The sequence below is a fragment of the Chelmon rostratus genome, chromosome 11, assembly GCF_017976325.1.
Source record: "Chelmon rostratus isolate fCheRos1 chromosome 11, fCheRos1.pri, whole genome shotgun sequence".
NCBI classification, from domain to species: Eukaryota; Metazoa; Chordata; class Actinopteri; order Chaetodontiformes; family Chaetodontidae; genus Chelmon; species Chelmon rostratus.
Window position 1 is genome coordinate 2,540,250 of NC_055668.1, and position 19,849 is coordinate 2,560,098.

The 19,849-nt window shown below is 41.7% G+C and overlaps 1 protein-coding gene across 1 annotated transcript; it reads left to right on the forward strand.

The window, feature by feature from the left end:
* Positions 1-2,378: 2,378 nt before the first annotated feature.
* LOC121614229 (cytosolic phospholipase A2 beta-like) lies at positions 2,379-18,752 on the forward strand. The gene is made up of 21 exons (XM_041948045.1): positions 2,379-2,498; positions 2,921-2,955; positions 3,464-3,600; positions 8,046-8,182; positions 8,321-8,452; positions 8,655-8,695; positions 8,816-8,858; positions 10,598-10,652; positions 11,659-11,783; positions 11,986-12,087; positions 12,369-12,403; positions 13,173-13,311; positions 13,817-13,953; positions 14,528-14,750; positions 14,872-14,989; positions 15,294-15,431; positions 15,517-15,624; positions 16,310-16,489; positions 17,414-17,586; positions 17,680-17,866; positions 18,544-18,752. Exons 1-21 carry the CDS (start codon positions 2,379-2,381, stop codon positions 18,750-18,752), a joined length of 2,574 nt encoding a protein of 857 aa, XP_041803979.1.
* Positions 18,753-19,849: the final 1,097 nt, after the last annotated feature.

Sequence of the window (19,849 nt, forward strand, 5' to 3'; positions counted from 1 at the left end):
TTGCAAGGCTGCTCAAAGCAGACGATCTTTGTGAGGCGACGTTGCGTGCTGAGCGTGTTATTTTAAAAGTACAAATAATTCTCTCTTCAGTTTGCAATGCATTTTGACACCACATGTCAGTGTGGCTACGGTTTAGTGAGGAGACAGCCCCTGTTCATTCAAGAAAACACCTTATTGATGCAGGCAGTCAACTTCACTCATTTTCCTATGGAAATGAAAGATCTAATGCTAATTTACAGAGTTGTTCGTTAAGTTATGGGCTTGATTTTTGCCACTTTGCATCATCCCCAACATTTGGATTTGCATGTGAAAAATGACTGAGCTTATTAGAGCTGTGAGCCCTGGGCTAATAGAGGGCTGAGCCAGAGGTGCATCACAATGAAACTAGGACACTCTGACACACACTTATTATATAAGTAACACTTCCCATCAACTTATTGTTACATCACTCGTCACACACCTACCTGATTATGGGTTTCAGCTTTACCATTTTATCAGCTAGGTAGCGCATTTAAACCAGCCATTTTAAATAGAAAGCATTAAATATGTAAAGGTACACAGTTGACATTTATTGACACCGTCCAAAAGAACTCTCCATTTAGTCCCAGAGGCTTTTGAACACAAACATGGTTTTATTATTAATTCTACACACTTTGTGCTGTCTTGAAACCTGCCATCTTAAATATGTCTCATAGCCTCCCGAATTCATATTTTGCTTTCTCCAACAGAAGGAAGCTGTCACGTCCTGGACGCTGGGCGTCACCATACTGAGAGCAGAAAACATCCTCTCACAAGATTATTGTAAGTATAGCTGTCATTTTGATCTGAATGAACATATTGTGACAAGCATACTTTGATGTATGTTCTGATGAAATCCTGTTACTTCTTTTCCACATACAGCAAGTATGCACTGATGTCACGTTTTCACGTAATAGCAAACCTTCATCACCACCAAGCAATCAGTGGAGCCCAAAGCTTGTTTAAAGTGACGTTTATGAACAAGTAGGGATGTCCCAGTCTAGTTTTTCTTTGCGTATCTAGTTTTGTTTTGATTTGCTTTTTGGTTTGAGCTGAATGAGGATGTCTGATGAAAGAATAACCCACACCGCGGGTTTCTTTTGAGAGAGCCCCTCAGAGAGTATTTCTGAACATTGTTTCCTTTCTCTTTGGCCTTCAGCCGTGAAACCTTTTCTGAAACTGATGAAGCAGTTGATTGGATAGCAGCTCTTTACTTTTGCGACATAAAATAGCAGCTCCATGTTTACCACAAGCGTGATACCAACACCTTCCCTACACATTCAGACCTGCATTTCCCATTGTTCACTTTTGTTTGACAATGAAAGAATACTAACCTGATTTATGTCATAGGTGAAAGCCTCTGAAAAACTTGTTTTCAACTCTTACGTGTATATGTATTTCATTATATTCATTGCTAAATGAGCCAAAATCAGACTTGAAATTAAGCACATTATTCATTCAGAATTTTCCCCTGAAAAATTAATCCAGTTTCCTTCATCGTGACTGTGTGGTTGACGTCATGTTTTTCCAACAAAGCCGTACTCTGAAACTGGCTTTTCAGGGCCTTTAACTGCAACATTCAGCACCATTTGAGAACAAAGACGACAACAAAAAAAAAAGATTGTTGGATAGTGGCGACTTTAGTTAGCGAGGAGCAGGGACCTATGCTCCATACATTAATCCTGTCTATTTATCTTTTCCATGCTTTCAAACACCAGGGTCTGAAGCAGACTGCTATGTCACTGTATGTCTCCCCTCCACATCTACAAGAGTCTACAGGACAAAAACTGTGGCAAACAGCAAAAACCCAGAGTGGAATGAAACCTTTACTTTCAAGGTCAACGATAATCTCAAGGTGAGACCACTGACTACGTCAGCTGCTCTGTTTAACACGCATATAGCACAGTGACAAAGATATTACATGTACAGTATGAACACATGGTTTGTTTGTTTGAATATTTTACAACACGCGCCCTAAGAATCACATTTGAAACAGTTTTTGTAGGATTCTACCAGGAACGGTTGGTGTTTCCTACAAAATAAAACTCGCTCTAAGGTGTGTCTCCTTGAACCTTCTATATGATTCAGCTTTTGTTCTGGTATATCTTCATCACTGGTCTCTGAGGACATTTAAAAATGACTTTGTGCTAAACTCAAAACAAAAATGTGTCTTTTCTGAAGAATGAAATGTAACGTATAAGTAAGATAACTAATTAGTTTTCCTTTAAGGTGCTTCTGTATGCTACAGTGTGTAAAACACATGATACTCTCTACTCTGTGACCCTCACTGGATCTACCAGGGACTCCAAAACCAAAACCCTGCTGTAAAAATGTTGTTAAACTTCCAGAAAACTCTCGAGATGTTCCTGTATGATGAGGACCCTCTGAAGATGGACAACCTGATCTCCACCCTAAAGTTTGATGTCAGCAGCCTGACTGCAGGGAAAAAGGAATCCAAGGAATTCATCATAGACCCTCGGGTAAAACTATCAAGCATACCTTCGCAGCAATTACACACATTTGCATCATAATCAAGCTAAAAATATTGGTTGACTGGAAGTCTGGCAGAAAACCAAAAGGCAGATTTGAGAAACTAAAACCAGACATGACTGTCCATAATTACCGCTATGAAGTAAGTCAGAAGTATCTGCAAAGAGATTTGAAAAAGGTACTGTGATGATTCAACTCCAGTGCCAAGCAAAAAAATATTATTTTACTGTAAATCTGAAGTCATCACCTTGTACTCTGGGAAAATATAATATATGCCATACTTACATATAACACATGCTTGTTATATATGTGATTCATTGCTAACGAGCCCAGCGTTATGAAATGCAACAGTTTAACATAAATTCATGAGTTTCACACATTCACATCTTTTCCACCTTCTCTGTGGTCCCAGGGTAAACTCTGGGTGGCCTTTGAGCTGCTGGAAAGGTAACTGTTTTTCATCCATTTCTCAGTTTTTCTAAAGTTATGTTTTATTTGGAGCTAGCCTTGAAATTAGTTTGTAATAATTGATGCTTTTTTTTTTTTGAGAAAGAAAACAGAAGAAAGTTGTCGGTCTTCGCCCTGATATCGCCTCAGCGGTAAGGTCTCTCCACACACAGCCTTCTAAAGACAATCTGAATCTACTGACCACACAAAAAAGATGATGTTCATATGTCCATATTTGGCAAAAACTGCAAACACAACGTCTTACTGGTTAGAGAAGGCTCCAACAACTACTTCACAGCTAAATAATACACATAAATAAGCACAATATGCAGTTTCACATATAATTACAAAGTTAAATAAAGTGAACATTGACTGCTATTTCCACTGGACTCAGTGGGCAGGGCAGCTTCTGCCACCAAATGCACTAACTAATTAGTCCTGTCTTTTCTGTTCTTTTATCTATTCAACTACACATTGACTATTTTTTAATCTTTGTTGTTCATGTAAGTGAATCACAAACAGTCCACAGTAGCTGTGTCAGTGGTAAAGATGCTTTCACAGAAACAAGAAAAGGTTGGAGGATGCGTGGAGCCATGAGACCCAGCCAGGTAGCCAAATGCAGCTGGCTGGGGGAGGGAGACAGAGGTGAGAGAGAGGACGACCTCAGTGGGCTGTTGTGGGGAAGCCTGACCAGAGCAGCTAGGAAGGTTGTAGGAGGCAGACTTGAGAAACTATGTCCAGGTTGAACACAGGTGGCAACATGACGTGTACACAGCTTCACTCTGACCTTCAGCCTGCTATAGTTTTGTGACGTTCACGAACGAACTGGTTCTTTTGAACGGCTCGTTAACATGAACGAAGGGAACCGATTCGCAGCTGGGAACCATTCTCCCCCCCGCTGCTCAGCTGGTGCTTATAAGATATGCAAATAGCATCACGCCACGTTGTGCACGCTGCCTTCACGTGAGTTCGCCAGTAACAAAACAAACAGACAAACAAACAAAAAACAACAACACAGAAACATGTGAATGCCCCCCCTACCTTGGAGAGCCACAGCAGTGAGCGGTCAAAATGAGGAGGAGGAGAGTCAGTCCGTCGTCGTCGACGAAATGAGCCAATTAAAGGATAACTTTTGTTTTTTACAACCTGGACTTTATTTGTAGCATTAAATACGACCATTTAGACACCCCGACAACTTTGGTGGCATTTGGAGTCATTTTGAAGAAATTAGCCCCAGAGGAGCGGCGCGTATATCCGTATAATGCGAGTACTCGGGGCACCCGTGCGTAGCCTCTATAAACGCATAATCTGCGGCGAAACTCGTTCATATTCCAATATTTTGTTATGATATGCTGGTGCTATTCCCCTCTGAGCCCATGTTATCAACATCCAGCGTCTCTAGACAACTACTTGTGACGTGGATGACATCAGAAGTCATAACATAACTCTGCGGCGGTCGGCTAGTTTAGCTGTAGTTCGCGACTGTTATTTTTCACAAAATGGATGAATATTTTTCCGACTCTGAGGTGGTGGACGATTACTTTGTTTACGATGGACGTCCTTACCGTTTTGAGCCAGAGTACACGGACGAGGAGCTCGTTGAAAGGAGGACGCGGAGGCAGAGAGAGGAACAGCTGGCCAAACAACAACAAACGGCTGCGCGTCCACGAGTAGACGGTAACTGGTGGTGTTCTTGTGGACAATGTTCATCGATGACAACAGAGGAGGAATGCCTCTGTTGCTCAGAGTGGGACTTGCGGCCAGGAGATACGCGTCTGGATGTGTCAATAAATGTCTGTATCACAACACTGGAGGATTTCTGCGGAATGATAAACGTCTGGCAAACAAAACTAAGGCAAATAAACAATCTATACGTGTGTGTAAGCTACTTACTCAATCGAAAGTTGCCCATTTGGTCCTGCAGGCTTTGGCTGGGTCTTCCAGTTCACTTTAGGGACACGAAAAAACGTCTCCACCACAGCCCGGTTTATCATTGCGAGGAAATCCTCCAGTGTTGTGATACAGACGTTTATTGACACATCCTCCTCTGTTGTCATCGATGAACATTGTCCACAAGAACACCACCAGTTACCGTCTACTCGTGGACGCGCAGCCGTTTGTTGTTGTTTGGTCAGCTGTTCCTCTCTCTGCCTCCACGTCCTCCTTTCAACGAGCTCCTCATCCGTGTACTCTGGTTCAAAACGGTAAGGACGTCCATCGTAAACAAAGTCATCGTCCACCACCTCAGAGTCGGAAAAATATTCATCCATTTTGTGAAAAATAACAGTCGCAAACTACAGCTAAACTAGCCGACCGCCGCAGAGTTAGCCGTGTTGTGGCCGGCTGCTCGCAGCGCCCGGTGTTCAGTAATGACATCATCTAGTCAGAAGTAGTTGTCTAGAGACGCTGGATGTTGATAACATGCCACCACGGGCTCAGAGGGGAATAGCACCAGCATATCATAACAAAATATTGGAATATGAACGAGTTTCACCGCAGATTATGTGTTTATAGAGGCTACGCACGGGTGCCCCGAGTACTCGCATTATACGGATATACGCACTGCTCTTCTGGGGCTAATTTCTTCAAAACGACTCCAAATGCCACCAAAGTTGTCTGGGTGTCTAAATGGTCGTATTAAATGCTACAAATAAAGTCCAGGTTGTAAAAAACTAAAGTTATCCTTTAAGGAAACAAGCAGCTTTTGGATACACTTTTCTCTCGTGGCAGACAGTAAGGCTAAATGCAGTATTTGTCAAAAAAATATTTCTTTTAAGTCAGGCTCCACAAATAATTTGCGCAGAAATTCATTGTAGCCTGCTTTGTTTTTTAATGTTTATACGTGTTCAAGTCATGGTTTACATTCATACACAGAATTTGTACAAAGGGTAATTCACATCACTGTCAAAGCAGAGTGATATGGCGCCACCCTGTGGAATATTTACAATTAATCCAGATCTGACTATAAAATCTAATCCCCACATGTCAAATAAGGCTATAATCAATATTTTAGAATAATTCAAACTCATATTGGTGGGATATCTAAATTCATTCCTCCCAGTGGTTATTTCCAAGATAAAACGAGTTAAGGCCAGACTGCCTTCTTAAAACTTAATAAATATAAAAATGAGCCAAATGAGCCAGTTTTTTGAACAGCTCTTTGAAAGCAATGGCTCACCAAGATCTGGCTCCCCTCAGAGAGCCATAAATCCCATCTCTATCCTGTAACAGCCAAAAAGCAGCTGCTTAAATAGCCCCTTCAGGCAGGAGCAAGTCTGGTCTATACCACATATGGTGCAGGTGACTGCAGTACCTGCTGAACAACATGCAGGTCATAAAGTTATTCACTCTCCATGTTGAACCACTTCACATTGCACCACATACCATACAAATACAACCATACATACACAGATCACAGTCAGCATGAATAAAACATACTTAACCTAAAGTATCCACCCCATACTTGGTATATCCCACAGACATCGCTGATGATGTCACCCAGTGTATAAATGCTGGAAGTGCGCCAACAGGTTTTTCTTCAGTTCAAAAGATGGAGGTCAGGGTGAGTAACAAAGAAAGCAATGACTAACTTATGGAATACAGAACTGAAGTAATTACCTGAACTAAACTTTTATGCAAGTAATGTAAACTGTAACCAAACATAATGTAAAACTCAAACAAACATGGGATATATGTGTATGTTAAGTCCGGCCCCCACAGTGTTTGCTTTGAAATATTTTAACCTTAAGGCAAATGCAGTTGAGGACTGCTGCCACAGCTTATGTTAGGAGTAGGCTACAGTATGTTATGAAGTGTCATGTTTTCTATTTTGAATTAAATTTTCTGTTGATCAATAAAGTGTTAATGACAGTGAATATACTGCAGTTTGACTGGGGGGGTGCACCTGTCAAATGGTAACACAGGTGTCCTAAGGCGAGCTCAGGGAGGACAGAAACCTCCCGTGGAGCAGAAGGGCAAAAGCTCGCTTGATCTTGATTTTCAGTATGAATACAGACGGTGAAAGCGGGGCCTCACGATCCTTCTGACTTTCTGGGTTTTAAGCAGGAGGTGTCAGAAAAGTTAGCACAGGGATAACTGGCTTGTGGTGTTTATAGCGGCGTTGCATTTGATCCTGCAGATCATTCAGTGATCCTGTGATGAATGTGGTTTTAATGTGGCTTATTACCCTTTGATTGACAGTGTTGTCATGGCGACTGCTGGAGAGAGCCTTGTTTGCTGTTGCTGCAGGGTTCACACATGAATGTTACACCAGAGAATTTGCTATCAGCTCCTAAATCACAGCTACAGAATGTGTACAGTGGTGTAAATGTAGCTGTAATATGTCTGAGTCAGAAATAAACATGCACTAACTGTCTGAGCCTCGTCTGCCTCGGCTTCATGCTGGCTCCATCACAAGAGATGGATGTTAATTAACTGATTAAATATTATACTGTTATGACCAATCGTTCCAGACGTCTGACCTTGAATATAAATCAGATGCAGACCTTTGAGTTATAAGTGAACACTTCGTAAAACTGTTTTGCAGTTTGCAGGTTGATTGCCTTCTGATTTCATTTATGTTTTACACCGTGTCGCTGCTTTTTTGGAATTTTTTGGTTTGCACATATTTTGATCACAATCGCTGTTCTGGGCTTTCTTCCATGTGGTTTTGGTGGTTTTGTCAAAAACAGTTCTGCTGCACTTTTCCAGGAAGGGGAACAAAAACTGTCCACCAGAATAAAAGAACAGGTTGTCATGGTGTAGATCTTGTTATAATTGCTTTGTTTGGCTCATTCAACAGAAGGAAACTGTCTCCTACTGGACGTTGAATGCCACCGTACTGAGGGCACGCCAACAGCAGTCCCAAGATTACTGTAAGAACAGCTTTCACATCACAAGATTTTTACGTCACACATTTGTGCCCTGCCTGTTTTTGGAATGACAATCACTTTTTAAAATCATTGTCATATTTTAAAACCTTTTCACACGGGACATATACAGTGACCTACAGTGGGCTTTGCTTTATCGCCGCTGTACTGAAGCTGACGTCTGCTTCCATCTTCCCGTCTTTTGCTGTCTCTTTGTTACAGGGTCTGAATCTGACTGCTATGTCATTCTCTCCCTCCCCACTGCGACGGCAAGGATCTGCCGCACAAAGACAGTGTCCAACAATAACAGCCCAGAGTGGAATGAAACCTTCTCCTTCAGGGTCCCCAGCCACGTGAAAGTGAGTCCACTCAGCGTGACATCGAACGAGCACATTAACATTCAAACCGCAGCATCGCTTCATCTTTTTTTGGTACAGTCTAAACAGCCGATAGCTGCTTTAACTGGCTGAGAGTGAGCTCCTCTGCTGTTTCCCCAGAACATTTTAGAGATCAAGATGTACGATGAGGACATGTTGGCACGCGATGACCTGATTTCTACGCTTATGTTTGACATCAGCAACCTCACAGTAGGGACGAAGGAGACCAAGGTCTTCATCATAAACCCTGAGGTAAAGGCGTCCACAAAATATTGAAAAATACCTATTGCTGTAAATTTGGGCTGATCTGTGGCCAGGTGTACTCGTTCAGAAGAAGAACAGTTGTTTTCATGTGTAGGTCATGTTCTTGCTCATATTAGTGTGGATGTGTTTATAATATGGCCATTAACCAAATGATTGATTGGAGGTTATTCCCTTGTGTGCTTCTGTATAGACAGACGTCTCGCTGGAAATAGAGTTTGAGCTGCTTCAGAGGTAACTGAGTTTCATATATCAACGTGTTTACTTTCTTGCCAGATATTTAGCTGAAATTTGCTTTTCAGTTTTTCTAAAACACCTTCTGATCTCGTTCAAACTGAATGTCTTTCTTTGTAGGGAGGACCCCCCGTGTGAATATCTCACTAATGGCATCCTTTTGGTAAGACGTTTGACACGGCATCAGCTTGTGTGTCTAAATAAATACACTCCGCCATCCTCCATGTCAGCTGAAACCCTGAATAAGTATGATCACCAGCCTGGAATATAAGCAGCCATGTAATTCCCAAGGAAAGTATAATTGCAATCATGGTGTTATATCAAAAAAAGCTGCACTCAGCTGTGGAAATTGATTTGAATCTTTAAACTGATTTGAAAATGGACACCCACTACAGACCTCTTCAAGGTGCCAGGATGTTCGTTTCAAAAGTTGAAAAATGAACAAACATGACCAACAGAATGTGATGAAGCGACAGTCCTGATGTGCTGTCAGAGACGTCTGTGTGTTGTGCTGCAGAGATATCTGCTGAAGTTAGCATGCTAAGCAGCTAGCCTCTTCATACCTCAGGAGGTGAAGGTGTGACAGTAAAGCCCACTGTAGCTTCAGCTGGGAGATGATGCAGGTTTGCTACATTTCACAAGCTCTCTTAGCTTTTTTGGTCAAATAAATAAACGAAATAAACTCACAAAATATAAAGAAAAAAAAGATTTTGACACCTAACGTCCGTGCGATTCTCCATTCTGATGTAATGAAGCAACTTTACCAGCTAATCAAACAAGTCCGCTGTGGGCCTCTCAGCTGAACCAGCTCAACTGGTTTCCTCACCATGTGATGTGACTGACAGCATCCAGGAACCCAGTGATGTGTTGACAGCATCCAGGAACCCAGTGATGTGTTGACAGCATCCAGGAACCCAGTGATGTAACTGACAGCATCCAGGAACCCAGTGATGTGTTGACAGCATCCAGGAACCCAGTGATGTGTTGACAGCATCCAGGAACCCAGTGATGTAACTGACAGCATCCAGGTTCTGGTCCCGGCTCTGGTCCCTCCCCCTGAAGCCACCTGGGCAGAGGATAGAGAGAGGTGGTTCTCACAGATTGTTGAGGTTGTACTTCAAGCGATGCTTTATACCAAATATATATATATAATGACCACAATACTGCATATGTAACAGAAAATGGATACAATATTCCAACATGTAACCAGAAATGCCAGTACATCTGTCCACCTTCTGAACTCAAGTCTCTCTGTTACTGAACTAAGTTGAGCTTAATTACCAGGTTACCTCATAGTAAAACACACTTCATTCAAACTGAGCACAAACCAGATTAAACTCTCGTCTTTCCACCGTTACAACAATCATCAACCCTGGTTTGATTCTGAGTTTGATGTGGTAAAATTCCAGCTAGTTGCTGCTATTCCACGCTGGTGATGACCGACCGTCCTCACACTCTCGCTCTCCCGGTTCATGACTCTCCTGTCAGGACAGTCCAGGATGTTGCATCACAACTTTAACCCTTGAATCTGAAATCTGTAACTTTCTGCATGTTATTGAGTGAAACCAAAAATGGCAGCACACCGACCGCCACACTCGCGACACTGATTCACCTTGTGTGTGTTTGTGTAGCAAGTGTGTAAACAGCCAATCATTTGTTCAAGTGATGAAATTACACAAGGAATCAACAGGAAAGCAGGCCTCTAAGGTGTACAGCCAAACCTAACTTGACATGGAAATTAATCGGCGCATTAGAGTGTGATTCTATTAGTGATATACATGAGCATCAGACTGCCTCACAACACAGACCAGGCAGGTTCTGATGCTTGTGCCAACAGTTATGAGATATGAATGTATCTTGATTTGATGACTCTAACAAGAGTAACTGATCCGTGTCTTCCAGGCTGCCCCGTTCTCTGCTGTCGACATCGATGTGGACAAACTACTAAGCAGTGAACGTACGTAGGCTACAGTTCTGTCCAATTCAATAAGTCAGGTTGAAATGACTTAAAGCTGTCACTGTCCTGTTCAAATAGTTGTTTCACTCATTGGAAGGAGGGATTCAGACCAGCTTCACAGGCATGAATGACTCTTTCAACTCATATGATTGTAGGGAAAATAACTTCATTGGGGGCCAAGCTGCTCAAATCAAATGACTGTAATGTGGAAGGGATCGCTCATCGTAATGAACCCACAGTGAACTATCACTCAACTCTGTGATTCCCCTCAGCTCTATTAGGCTGTTGTGGTTTCACGGCCTGCAAGTTTACTGTTTTGGTTCACCGTTTGCAACAGCAGGAGGCAGCTTTTGTCTGCAAAGGAGCTCAGAAGACCAATAAAGTTGATGAATAGCTGGTGAACATAGTGGAGCACTCAGCCATTACAGAACCAGATACTTCCTTGTTAGAGACTGTACAGGAGCTGAATGTAGAATGGATATTAAACTTACGATGGCTTTGAAAGCTGCAGCCTAAATGTGGCTGTTTAGCCTTTGTTAAATTTGCAGGCTGTTGGAACTGTAGTGGTCTGACAAATTGTTTTTAGCGCTCATCCGTACAGATATTGCATAAATCATTGCAGTACCAATACTGTCACTTGGTACCCGAAAGGGTAGGAGGCTGACACTGCAGACAAATATAATATAAATATATTTCTCTGAATAATTACACTTTTGACACCAATTACATGTGTATATTAATTTCTTAGAAACAAAAGAATTTTATTGTTGGACTGTCTCAAAAGTTTTGCTCAGTTTTTCCAAGCTCAGCGGGCTGTGGAAAAACATATGTGCCACAATTAGCAAAATCCAGAATCCTTCGAGAAGTCATCTTCAGGACAAATGACTGGCTTTGGTATTATGAAAACTATTAGTAATGACTTGTGAAGCAACACCAAATGCTGCTGACCAGTTTTCACAGATCAACATGTGATATTGTTCCCTTGCAAATTTCCTTTTTTCTCCAGGTTTTAGGGACATGGTGGTGAAGCTGAGGGGCGCCTTTCAGGAGAGTAAAACACTTATTGCAAAGGAAGCCGCCAAGCTGCGCTTCTTCGTCAACAGAGAGTTGGAGACAGAGCTGGAAGTGGCAGTGAGTTTTAACTGATAGTGCTACCTGTTTGACGGACAGATGCCAAGTATTGGTTGTTCTGGATCAACCCTACTTGTCCTCCTTTAGCATACAGGGAAGGAAAGAAGTTGTCACCCTAATGTTATTCACAAACTAACACACTCATCAAAATCTCAAAGAATGTTTAACATAACGTTTAACGTGTTCTCTCTTTGTATGTCAGACATCTGATTACTCGTTTGCTGGCAATCCAATCAAATCTTCTGTAAATGTCAAGCCACTACCAGCCAAACATGCAGGCAAATTGTCCCTTCTTATTAATCAGGTAAGAATTTAGTAGTTTGTGCTACTAGATTAACTGCTCCTTTTGTTTTGACCAGCTGAACATATTGTAACAGCTTTCAAGGATTTTCTCTGCAAACATTTGATTAATTCCAAAGATGCTACAGTCACATAGACTATGTACGCCTGGTGGTTTTTAACTAAAGCTAGTGCTGAAAGCTGGAATACATGTATGCCTGTTGACCACTGAAGACAGGAAATGTCAATATAAGAAATCTCAAATTCTATTTGTTTTGTTGTAATGTGGCATATTCTCCATCACAGGACACAGTGGATGTAAATGTGGAAACACATGAGTGGTAAGGTGCTTTCTACTTCCATTATATTGTATATGTGGACACCCAAATATTACTCCAATATGTGATTGTTGAACACCTCTTTCCAAAACCACTGATCTGCTGCTGTAACAGCCGCTGTTCTTCTGGGAGGGCTGCAGGGATTTTCTCCCATTCTGCCACACTACATACACCAATATCACATATCACTAAACTGTCTATAATCACTATCTATCCTTAGACCCTCAAATCAGATACGGAGTAACTTGCCTAAAAAACCCTTTAAAAAATGGAAGACACATCAGGAAGAACAACAGAAGAGTCAGATGTGTGTACAAAACAGACTCAGAAACAGTGAGCTCGACCACTGGTGTTGCCGCTCCAGTTCGGATGGGGTTGAGGTCAGCACTCTGTGCAGGCCAGTCAGGCCACCACACTGGAAAAGCATTCTTTAAAGATTCTTTAAATAGCTGCTTTGTGCACACAGGTATTGTAATGTTGAAGCAGGAAAAGGGCAAACTCAAACTGCTGAAACAAACTTGGCAGAACACTGTCTAAAATATCACTGTATGATTTAGCATTGAGATTTCCCCTCATTGGAACTAAGGGACCTCTACCGATCCATAAACGCCCCAGACCAAAAGTATACAGATGTGGGCATCCTTCTGACCATAGACAACACAGATACTGTGAGTGCTCAGGGGTGCAATAAACATGACCCCTCTCACCCAGAAGAGGTCAGCGAAACAACCCTTTTTAGCTTTGTGTCCTGTTTTACCTCGGACATCCACAGTGAGGAGGAACCTCTTGCGGTTCGTCTGGACTTTGACATCCCTCCTCAAGAGAAAGAGTTTCTGAAGAAGAGGAAAGTTGTGGTGGCACAGGCTTTGCAGAAGGTTTTGGGCCTTGGCTCACAACCAGAACCTGAAAAGGTAGAGTGTACCTCTCTCACAATATTACATTGTTATATTTAAAAACACTGGTATACTTTAAAATACAGAGAGGTTTACCTGGTGGTGATTGGCTTAATCAATCATTGTGTGAGGTAGTTTGGCAAGGGCTTAAATGTTATTCATATGTAAAAGTACTGCACTCCAGCTGTAAAAATATCTAAATCTTTGCCCTTGTTCTCTTATCCACTCCCCTACGCAATGTGACTTTGATAAAAATTTTGGGCCAGACATCATGACCAAGATATGAAACAGCACTAGGATATCATGTTCACCATGGTCACCTTAGTTAAGTCACCTTTATTTTAGCATGTTAGCATGCAAACATTTGCTAACTAGCACAAACCACAAAGCGCAGCTGAGGCTGATGGTAATGTCTTTACTTTGGCAGGTATTTGGTTGTTAACAAAAGTCAGACAAGACAAACTGAAGTTGAAGTACAGCCTCAACAATCTGTGAGAACCACCACTCTCTATCCTCTGCCCAGGTGCCAACTATAGCGGTGGTGGCTTCAGGGGGAGGGAGCAGAGCCATGACCGGCCTGCTTGGTAGTCTGAGGGCCCTGAAGGATATAGGGTTCCTGGATGCTGTCAGCTACATCACTGGTGTTTCTGGATCCACATGGTGAGGAAACCAGTTGAGCTGGTTCAGCTGAGGGGCCTACAGCAGACTTGTTTGGTTAGCTGGTAAAGTTGCTTCATTACATCAGAATGGAGGATCGCAGAAAAAACAGACCCTCCCCTGGGCCAGATGAGTTAAGGTCCTCTTGCACGTAACTCAAACACACATTAATAATTAACCAGTACAGATAACAGATACAATAATCACACTCATTTATACCACCTCTAACTCCTCTAATGGGAAATAATCAACCAATTAATTACCAAAGAACAGATACAGCCGGCACACTGCATTGGTTTGTGTGGGTGAATCAGAGACAAATTGTGATGCGCTTTGTCCTTTAAGGTAGAAAAAGGGCTATATAAGTGCAGTTCATTTACCATGAAGTAAAATGTGATGCGTCTCAAATAAAATTATTGGTGCAGGCCTTTCAGAGAGGCCACACCTAAAAACAGAGTTATGGTCAAGATTGTTGGCAAACCCTATGCTGAGTATTTTGTTTTGCATTTATTTACCTGGTTATATGAGTTGTTTTTTGATAATTGCATCCCCTTAACACTATTTTCCATGTGAACAGGGCTATGTCTGTTCTGTATCAGGACGCTAACTGGTCACAGCAGGACATAGACAGTACCATCACAGCAGCGAAGAAACAGATGACCAAGAGCTTTCTAAGTGTCTTCTGTCCTGAGAAACTGTGCTATTACAGTGAGGAAATGACAGAGAGGGCAAACGAAGGTTATATTGTGTCACTCATTGACATGGTGGGCCTGATCTTTGAGCATCTTGTCTTTGGGAAAGTGAGTAACCGAACACTTTGCTATCACTTTAAATTAGATCTTACTTTAAAGGCTTAAAATTAGGGTGCAGAGACTACTTTTTTCTTCAAGTAATATTTGTTATATGTGGTTGCAATTACAGAAAGTCAACAGCACCCTGTCTGAGCAGCAGTTGGCAGTGGATGAAGGGCAAAACCCTTTACCTATATACACTGCTGTCAACATGAAGGACAAGTTATCAGGCTGTGAATCTGAAGCTGGTAATTATTCTGGAAGATATGTTTCATTTGTACATTAATTGTAATAGCTGAAATATCATCTTGTAATCCTGGGCACTTTTGTGTAAAGTCATTTAAGCCCAAGGACGTACAGTACAGTATACAGCATATCACATGCGAATGTTGATGGCTACGACCTGCCCAGGGTGTCCCCTGCCTTTGCCCGAGAGACGGCTGGGATAGGCTCCAACTAAAGACTCTGCAAACAAACACACCCGTTATGAAAGTGAAACTTGTTAGAGAATGATTGAATTTGTTCTAATGCTGTAACAAATCTTTTTGACAGAGTGGTGTGAGTTCACCCCCTATGAGGTGGGCATCCAGAAGTACGGGGCGTTTGTCCAAACTGAGGACTTTGGGAGTGAGTTCTTCCTCGGTCACATCATCAAGAGGCACACAGAAGTCCGCCTCCCATATCTGATGGGTAAGACCACGGCAGTCAGTGTACAGTACTACAATACAAATTCAAAGCAGTCCAGTGTTTTATTTTCATTTTTCAACCCTGTCAGGAATATGGAGCAGTGCATTTTCTATCAACCTGACCCAGCTCTGGACGTTTGCCACTGGGTCCGAGCCTTCTTGGAGCCCCTGGCTTGGACCAGATGTCAGCACATTAGGTACAGCTCTCTATGAATCTCTTGTAAATCCTATTAAAGACCAAAACCAATCATGTGGTATTCCAATTCAGTACTTTGACACCTATAGTGTCAAGCCCGTTGGTTTCTACTGAAGATGTAAACCTTTGAAAATAGTTCACAAATATTTACTTTGGTTTTTAAGAAGGTTCAGCAATTTCCTAAAATATCTACTTGGCCACCATGATGTTTAACAAATGTCATTCAAACTGGAGTGAATAGTGTTGACTGTTTAAAGAGATTTTGGTGTTCTATGAGAACTTACAATAAGGCAGCATGACGTTATATGTGGGATGGACTAAAATCCGACTGCAGTGCCCATGTTCATCATAATGACACTGTCACTGCGATGGCTGTTCATTGATCAACAGAGGTCTGGATTAAGATATATCAGGCTTCGGTTGAACAATACTTGTTAGTGGGATCAATTGATTGTTGTTTGTGGTCATTTCATGGGATTGTTGACAATAAGAAAAATATAAGATATTATCATCCTGATCATTTAAAGCATTTTCTTAAGTCATTACGTTCATTGTTTACACAGCAAAGCATATAACAGTACTTTAAAAGCTTTTACAGTATTATATGCTACCATAGTCTACAAAGTGCTGACACTCCATGTTTACAGAACTTTCTAAGTGACATGTATGTTGTGTTCTTTTGACAGAGGTTGACACTGAACCATCGACTCTGGACACATACCTGATAAATCCACTCACCGATATCGCCTCCATGTTGACTAATTTCCTCAAAAGTCGTCCAGTCATCGCTCAAATGTACAATTTCATGCGTGGTCTCTTCCTGCACTGGGATTACAATAAAAACAGCAACTTTGTGTCCTGGAAAGGTAGGCTCCCCCAGTCCTGCTTGTTGATATGCTGCATGCACAGTACACTTTCACCTCTAGCAGCTATGTGTCTGTTGTGGTAGACCTGACTCAGTCATCTTGTTCAGCTGAGCTGGTGTTCAGTGATGCTGGTGGCAAGGCGGTCAGTGTTCGCTTCCTCTAGGACACTGATTTGTTTGTGTGTTCGTCTTTCCATCTGATGCTCAAGACATCTCTGTTGATAGGACCACAGGGATTTGATGATTATTCTGGTGGGGGCTCCATGCTCCTGTTAGTGCTGTGGGAAGAGCAACTGCCTTATGAACACAGCAGTTTGTGCTCTGTGTATTGCTGGTGGAGGTGCAGTTTCGTGCTTCTCAGTTAGTGGCTAGTGGGGCTCTGGAAAGCTTGGACTCAGCCATAAATGTCTTAATATAAGAGCTGTCCATCTATTCTGAATCAGGAGGCAGGTTTTGATTAAGAAAGGGAGAAGGAGAATTATGAATAGATAGGGGGTGATACACCCCATCTTGACCCTTGTTTTACTCTGCAATCTTGGATCAAAGGAAAACACAGAATGCTCTTCCACAACTTGACTTTCCAGAGAAGGTCTGGCTATACAGCTGCCCTGTCATAGCATACTGAGAAGCATTTTGACAGAACACACAGCCAAATACACAAAAGAGTTATGTTTGCTTTAACTCAATATGCTGAATTTGCAGAGTAACTGAGGCCAATTAGAGCCAGCAGTGTAGGACACACTGCAAGAACCAAGTTTATAACACAGATATTGAAGTCACTAGAATATACATATATTACTCACTTCCTTGGTTTCAGGACCCTTACGTAGCCTGCTGGTCCAAGGCAGCATCCTTGCATACAATGGTTGCCTAAGAACAGACTGTCTGAAAGCTTATTTGTTATTATTTTCTATTTTCTGTCCAGAGACCCATCCGGATGCTTTCCCAAACCAAATGACACCCAGTGACTCCACCCTGTGCCTGGTCGATTCTGGTCATGCCATCAATATTGGCTGTGTGCCTGTCCTGCGGCCAGAGAGAGATGTGGATCTCATCATAACTCTGAGTTACTCATGGGACCCGGGGCACATCCTCAAGGTAGGAGCTCATCCAGGAAGAAACAGACTGGTTCCTGATTATATTCCATAAATCAGTTAACATTTCTCTTTATGATCATGTCTAATCTGTCAGGTCCTAAGGAAGACAGCAGCTTACTGCAAAGACCATGACATGCCCTTTCCCAATGCTGACTTTGACAGTCTGGAAAAGGAGCCTCAGAAGGAGATCTACATCTTCGAGGACAAGGAGAATCCCAAGGCCCCGATAGTGGTTCTTTTCCCACTTGTCAATGTCACATATAAACACTTCAAACGTCCCGGTATGCCGATTTTAAGTGGCTGAATTTTACTGAAACAGTGTTGCTTTTACTACTTCATTATAACAATAGGAAAAGTTCCTACAAGATTTATGATTCAGGCTAGTCAAGTTATCGTGGAAGTCATGGAGCAGTGAGGATCACTTCAGAAGGAAGAAGGTCATTGATAATTATATTTATTTTTAGTATTACTTGTGTATTTTATGCCCTTATTAAATAGCTACAGTAGAGGGATTACAGGAAATTTGGAAATGTGATGACATGCAATGGTCCCCTGGCCAGACGCGTTCGTTGTGGGTCATGGTATGAACCTTCATCCCAAGGCCAACAGGGCAGCACATACTCTGCTAACTGCAGCTGATGTTCAACGCAACCACAGGGGACATGAACTAATCAGCTGACATATTTCATTTCACTAATTTCATTGTACACATCACATGAGTTACACAGCGTTACAAGATGTCCATTCATATTCAGAGTATTAAGACATTGATTTATTGATGTTTATTTTCTCCAAAATATGCCATAAAAGTTTATGGCTCCTTTTTCATCTCTCACTGAATGTAGCCAGTCTTTTTGCCACTCATTTATTCTGAAATGGCAACATAGATGATAGATGGATGGATGGATTATACGAAACATGATTGAACCAGTCGTATTAATGTCATATGATTTTACAGGTGTGAAGCGTGAGACTGAGGAAGAAATAAAAGCTGGGGAGGTGGATGTGAGCACCGGAGAGTCTCCGTACACCACCAAGAACATGACCTACTCAGAAGAGGACTTTGAGGCTCTGGTGGAGTTGACAGCTTACAACATCTTAAACAACAAGGAAGACATCCTTGAAGTCTTGCGCAAGGTCGTGGAGATGAAGGCATCCAAGAAATAAGAGATGAGGAATTATTAGACCTCTTTACCACAATAGGTTTTTATGTTGCCTTGTGGTAATTGGCAGACCTCTATTAAAGCTGTCATGTGGCTACAGTAATTTGTATTAAGCCTAATGACAGGATATTTGCTGAGCAACACTATAAATGACTGTCTCAGAGTTAAGCATTAGCCTTAAAGCTAAAGTCTTACAAATTGTTTATCATTTATTCCCTACACTTTTTCACCTACTTTGAAATTAAATATATCTATCACAATGACAAAAAAAAACAAGACATATTTTACACGCATGCTTGCTAACATATATAAACATCAACCCAACAATGAATACAGTTAATTACATGCATTTCTTTTTTTGAAGTGTTGGACCATCAGAGAAACATTACATGCTTTGATGCCCTGCTCTCATGGCAGCTCACAGTTTGTCACTTTGAATTTGAAAGGCCGTCTAACATATTAAAGCAATATTCCAGTGTGTCATGCTTCACTGACTGGTGTCATAGTGTACAATGCAGCATTCCAAAAAGGAAAATTAATGAGTACAGTAAATGAGCAACACATCACTTACTCCACTCCCTGCAACGTAGATTTAATGCACCCTGTCCAACAGGGCAGAATATTCAAACCGTGTATGCTCTGCCCTCTGGGTTGCTCTGCCATGCCTGCATTGCACTCTGCTGTACCTGCTGCAATCCCTTCACGTAGTGATTATGTACGTTCTGATCATATTGCCCACAGGACATTGTAAATCTTTATCATAACAGCTGCCAGCAACAAACACCGTCGACCCCCACACTGCCTGCTGGCAAAATTCTGACCCTTGGACAAAACAAGTTGAGAACCTCTGCTCTACATCCTAATTAGTATTGATTCAATTAATTTATTGATGCTAAATATAGTCTGATGTCTGTCTTGAAGTATATATCAATAAAATAATTAAAGATCTCAGTAATGTTTGAAACCTCTGTTCTTTCCGTGAAATGTGCAACAATGAGAAAATGTCAGTCTGGCCTAGACTTCTACCACATAACTACAACGTCACATTTATATATTGCACATGTTGGTGCACATAGATAATGAAATACACCAGAGACATAC

Coding starts and splice junctions, on each gene's coding strand:
- LOC121614229 (XM_041948045.1), top strand. CDS start 2,379: ATGTTCCTGTATGATGAGGACCCTCTGAAGATGGACAACCTGATCTCC. Junction 2,499..2,920: donor AATTCATCATAGACCCTCGG/GTAAAACTATCA, acceptor CTGTGGTCCCAG/GGTAAACTCTGGGTGGCCTT. Junction 17,587..17,679: donor ACCCGGGGCACATCCTCAAG/GTAGGAGCTCAT, acceptor CTAATCTGTCAG/GTCCTAAGGAAGACAGCAGC.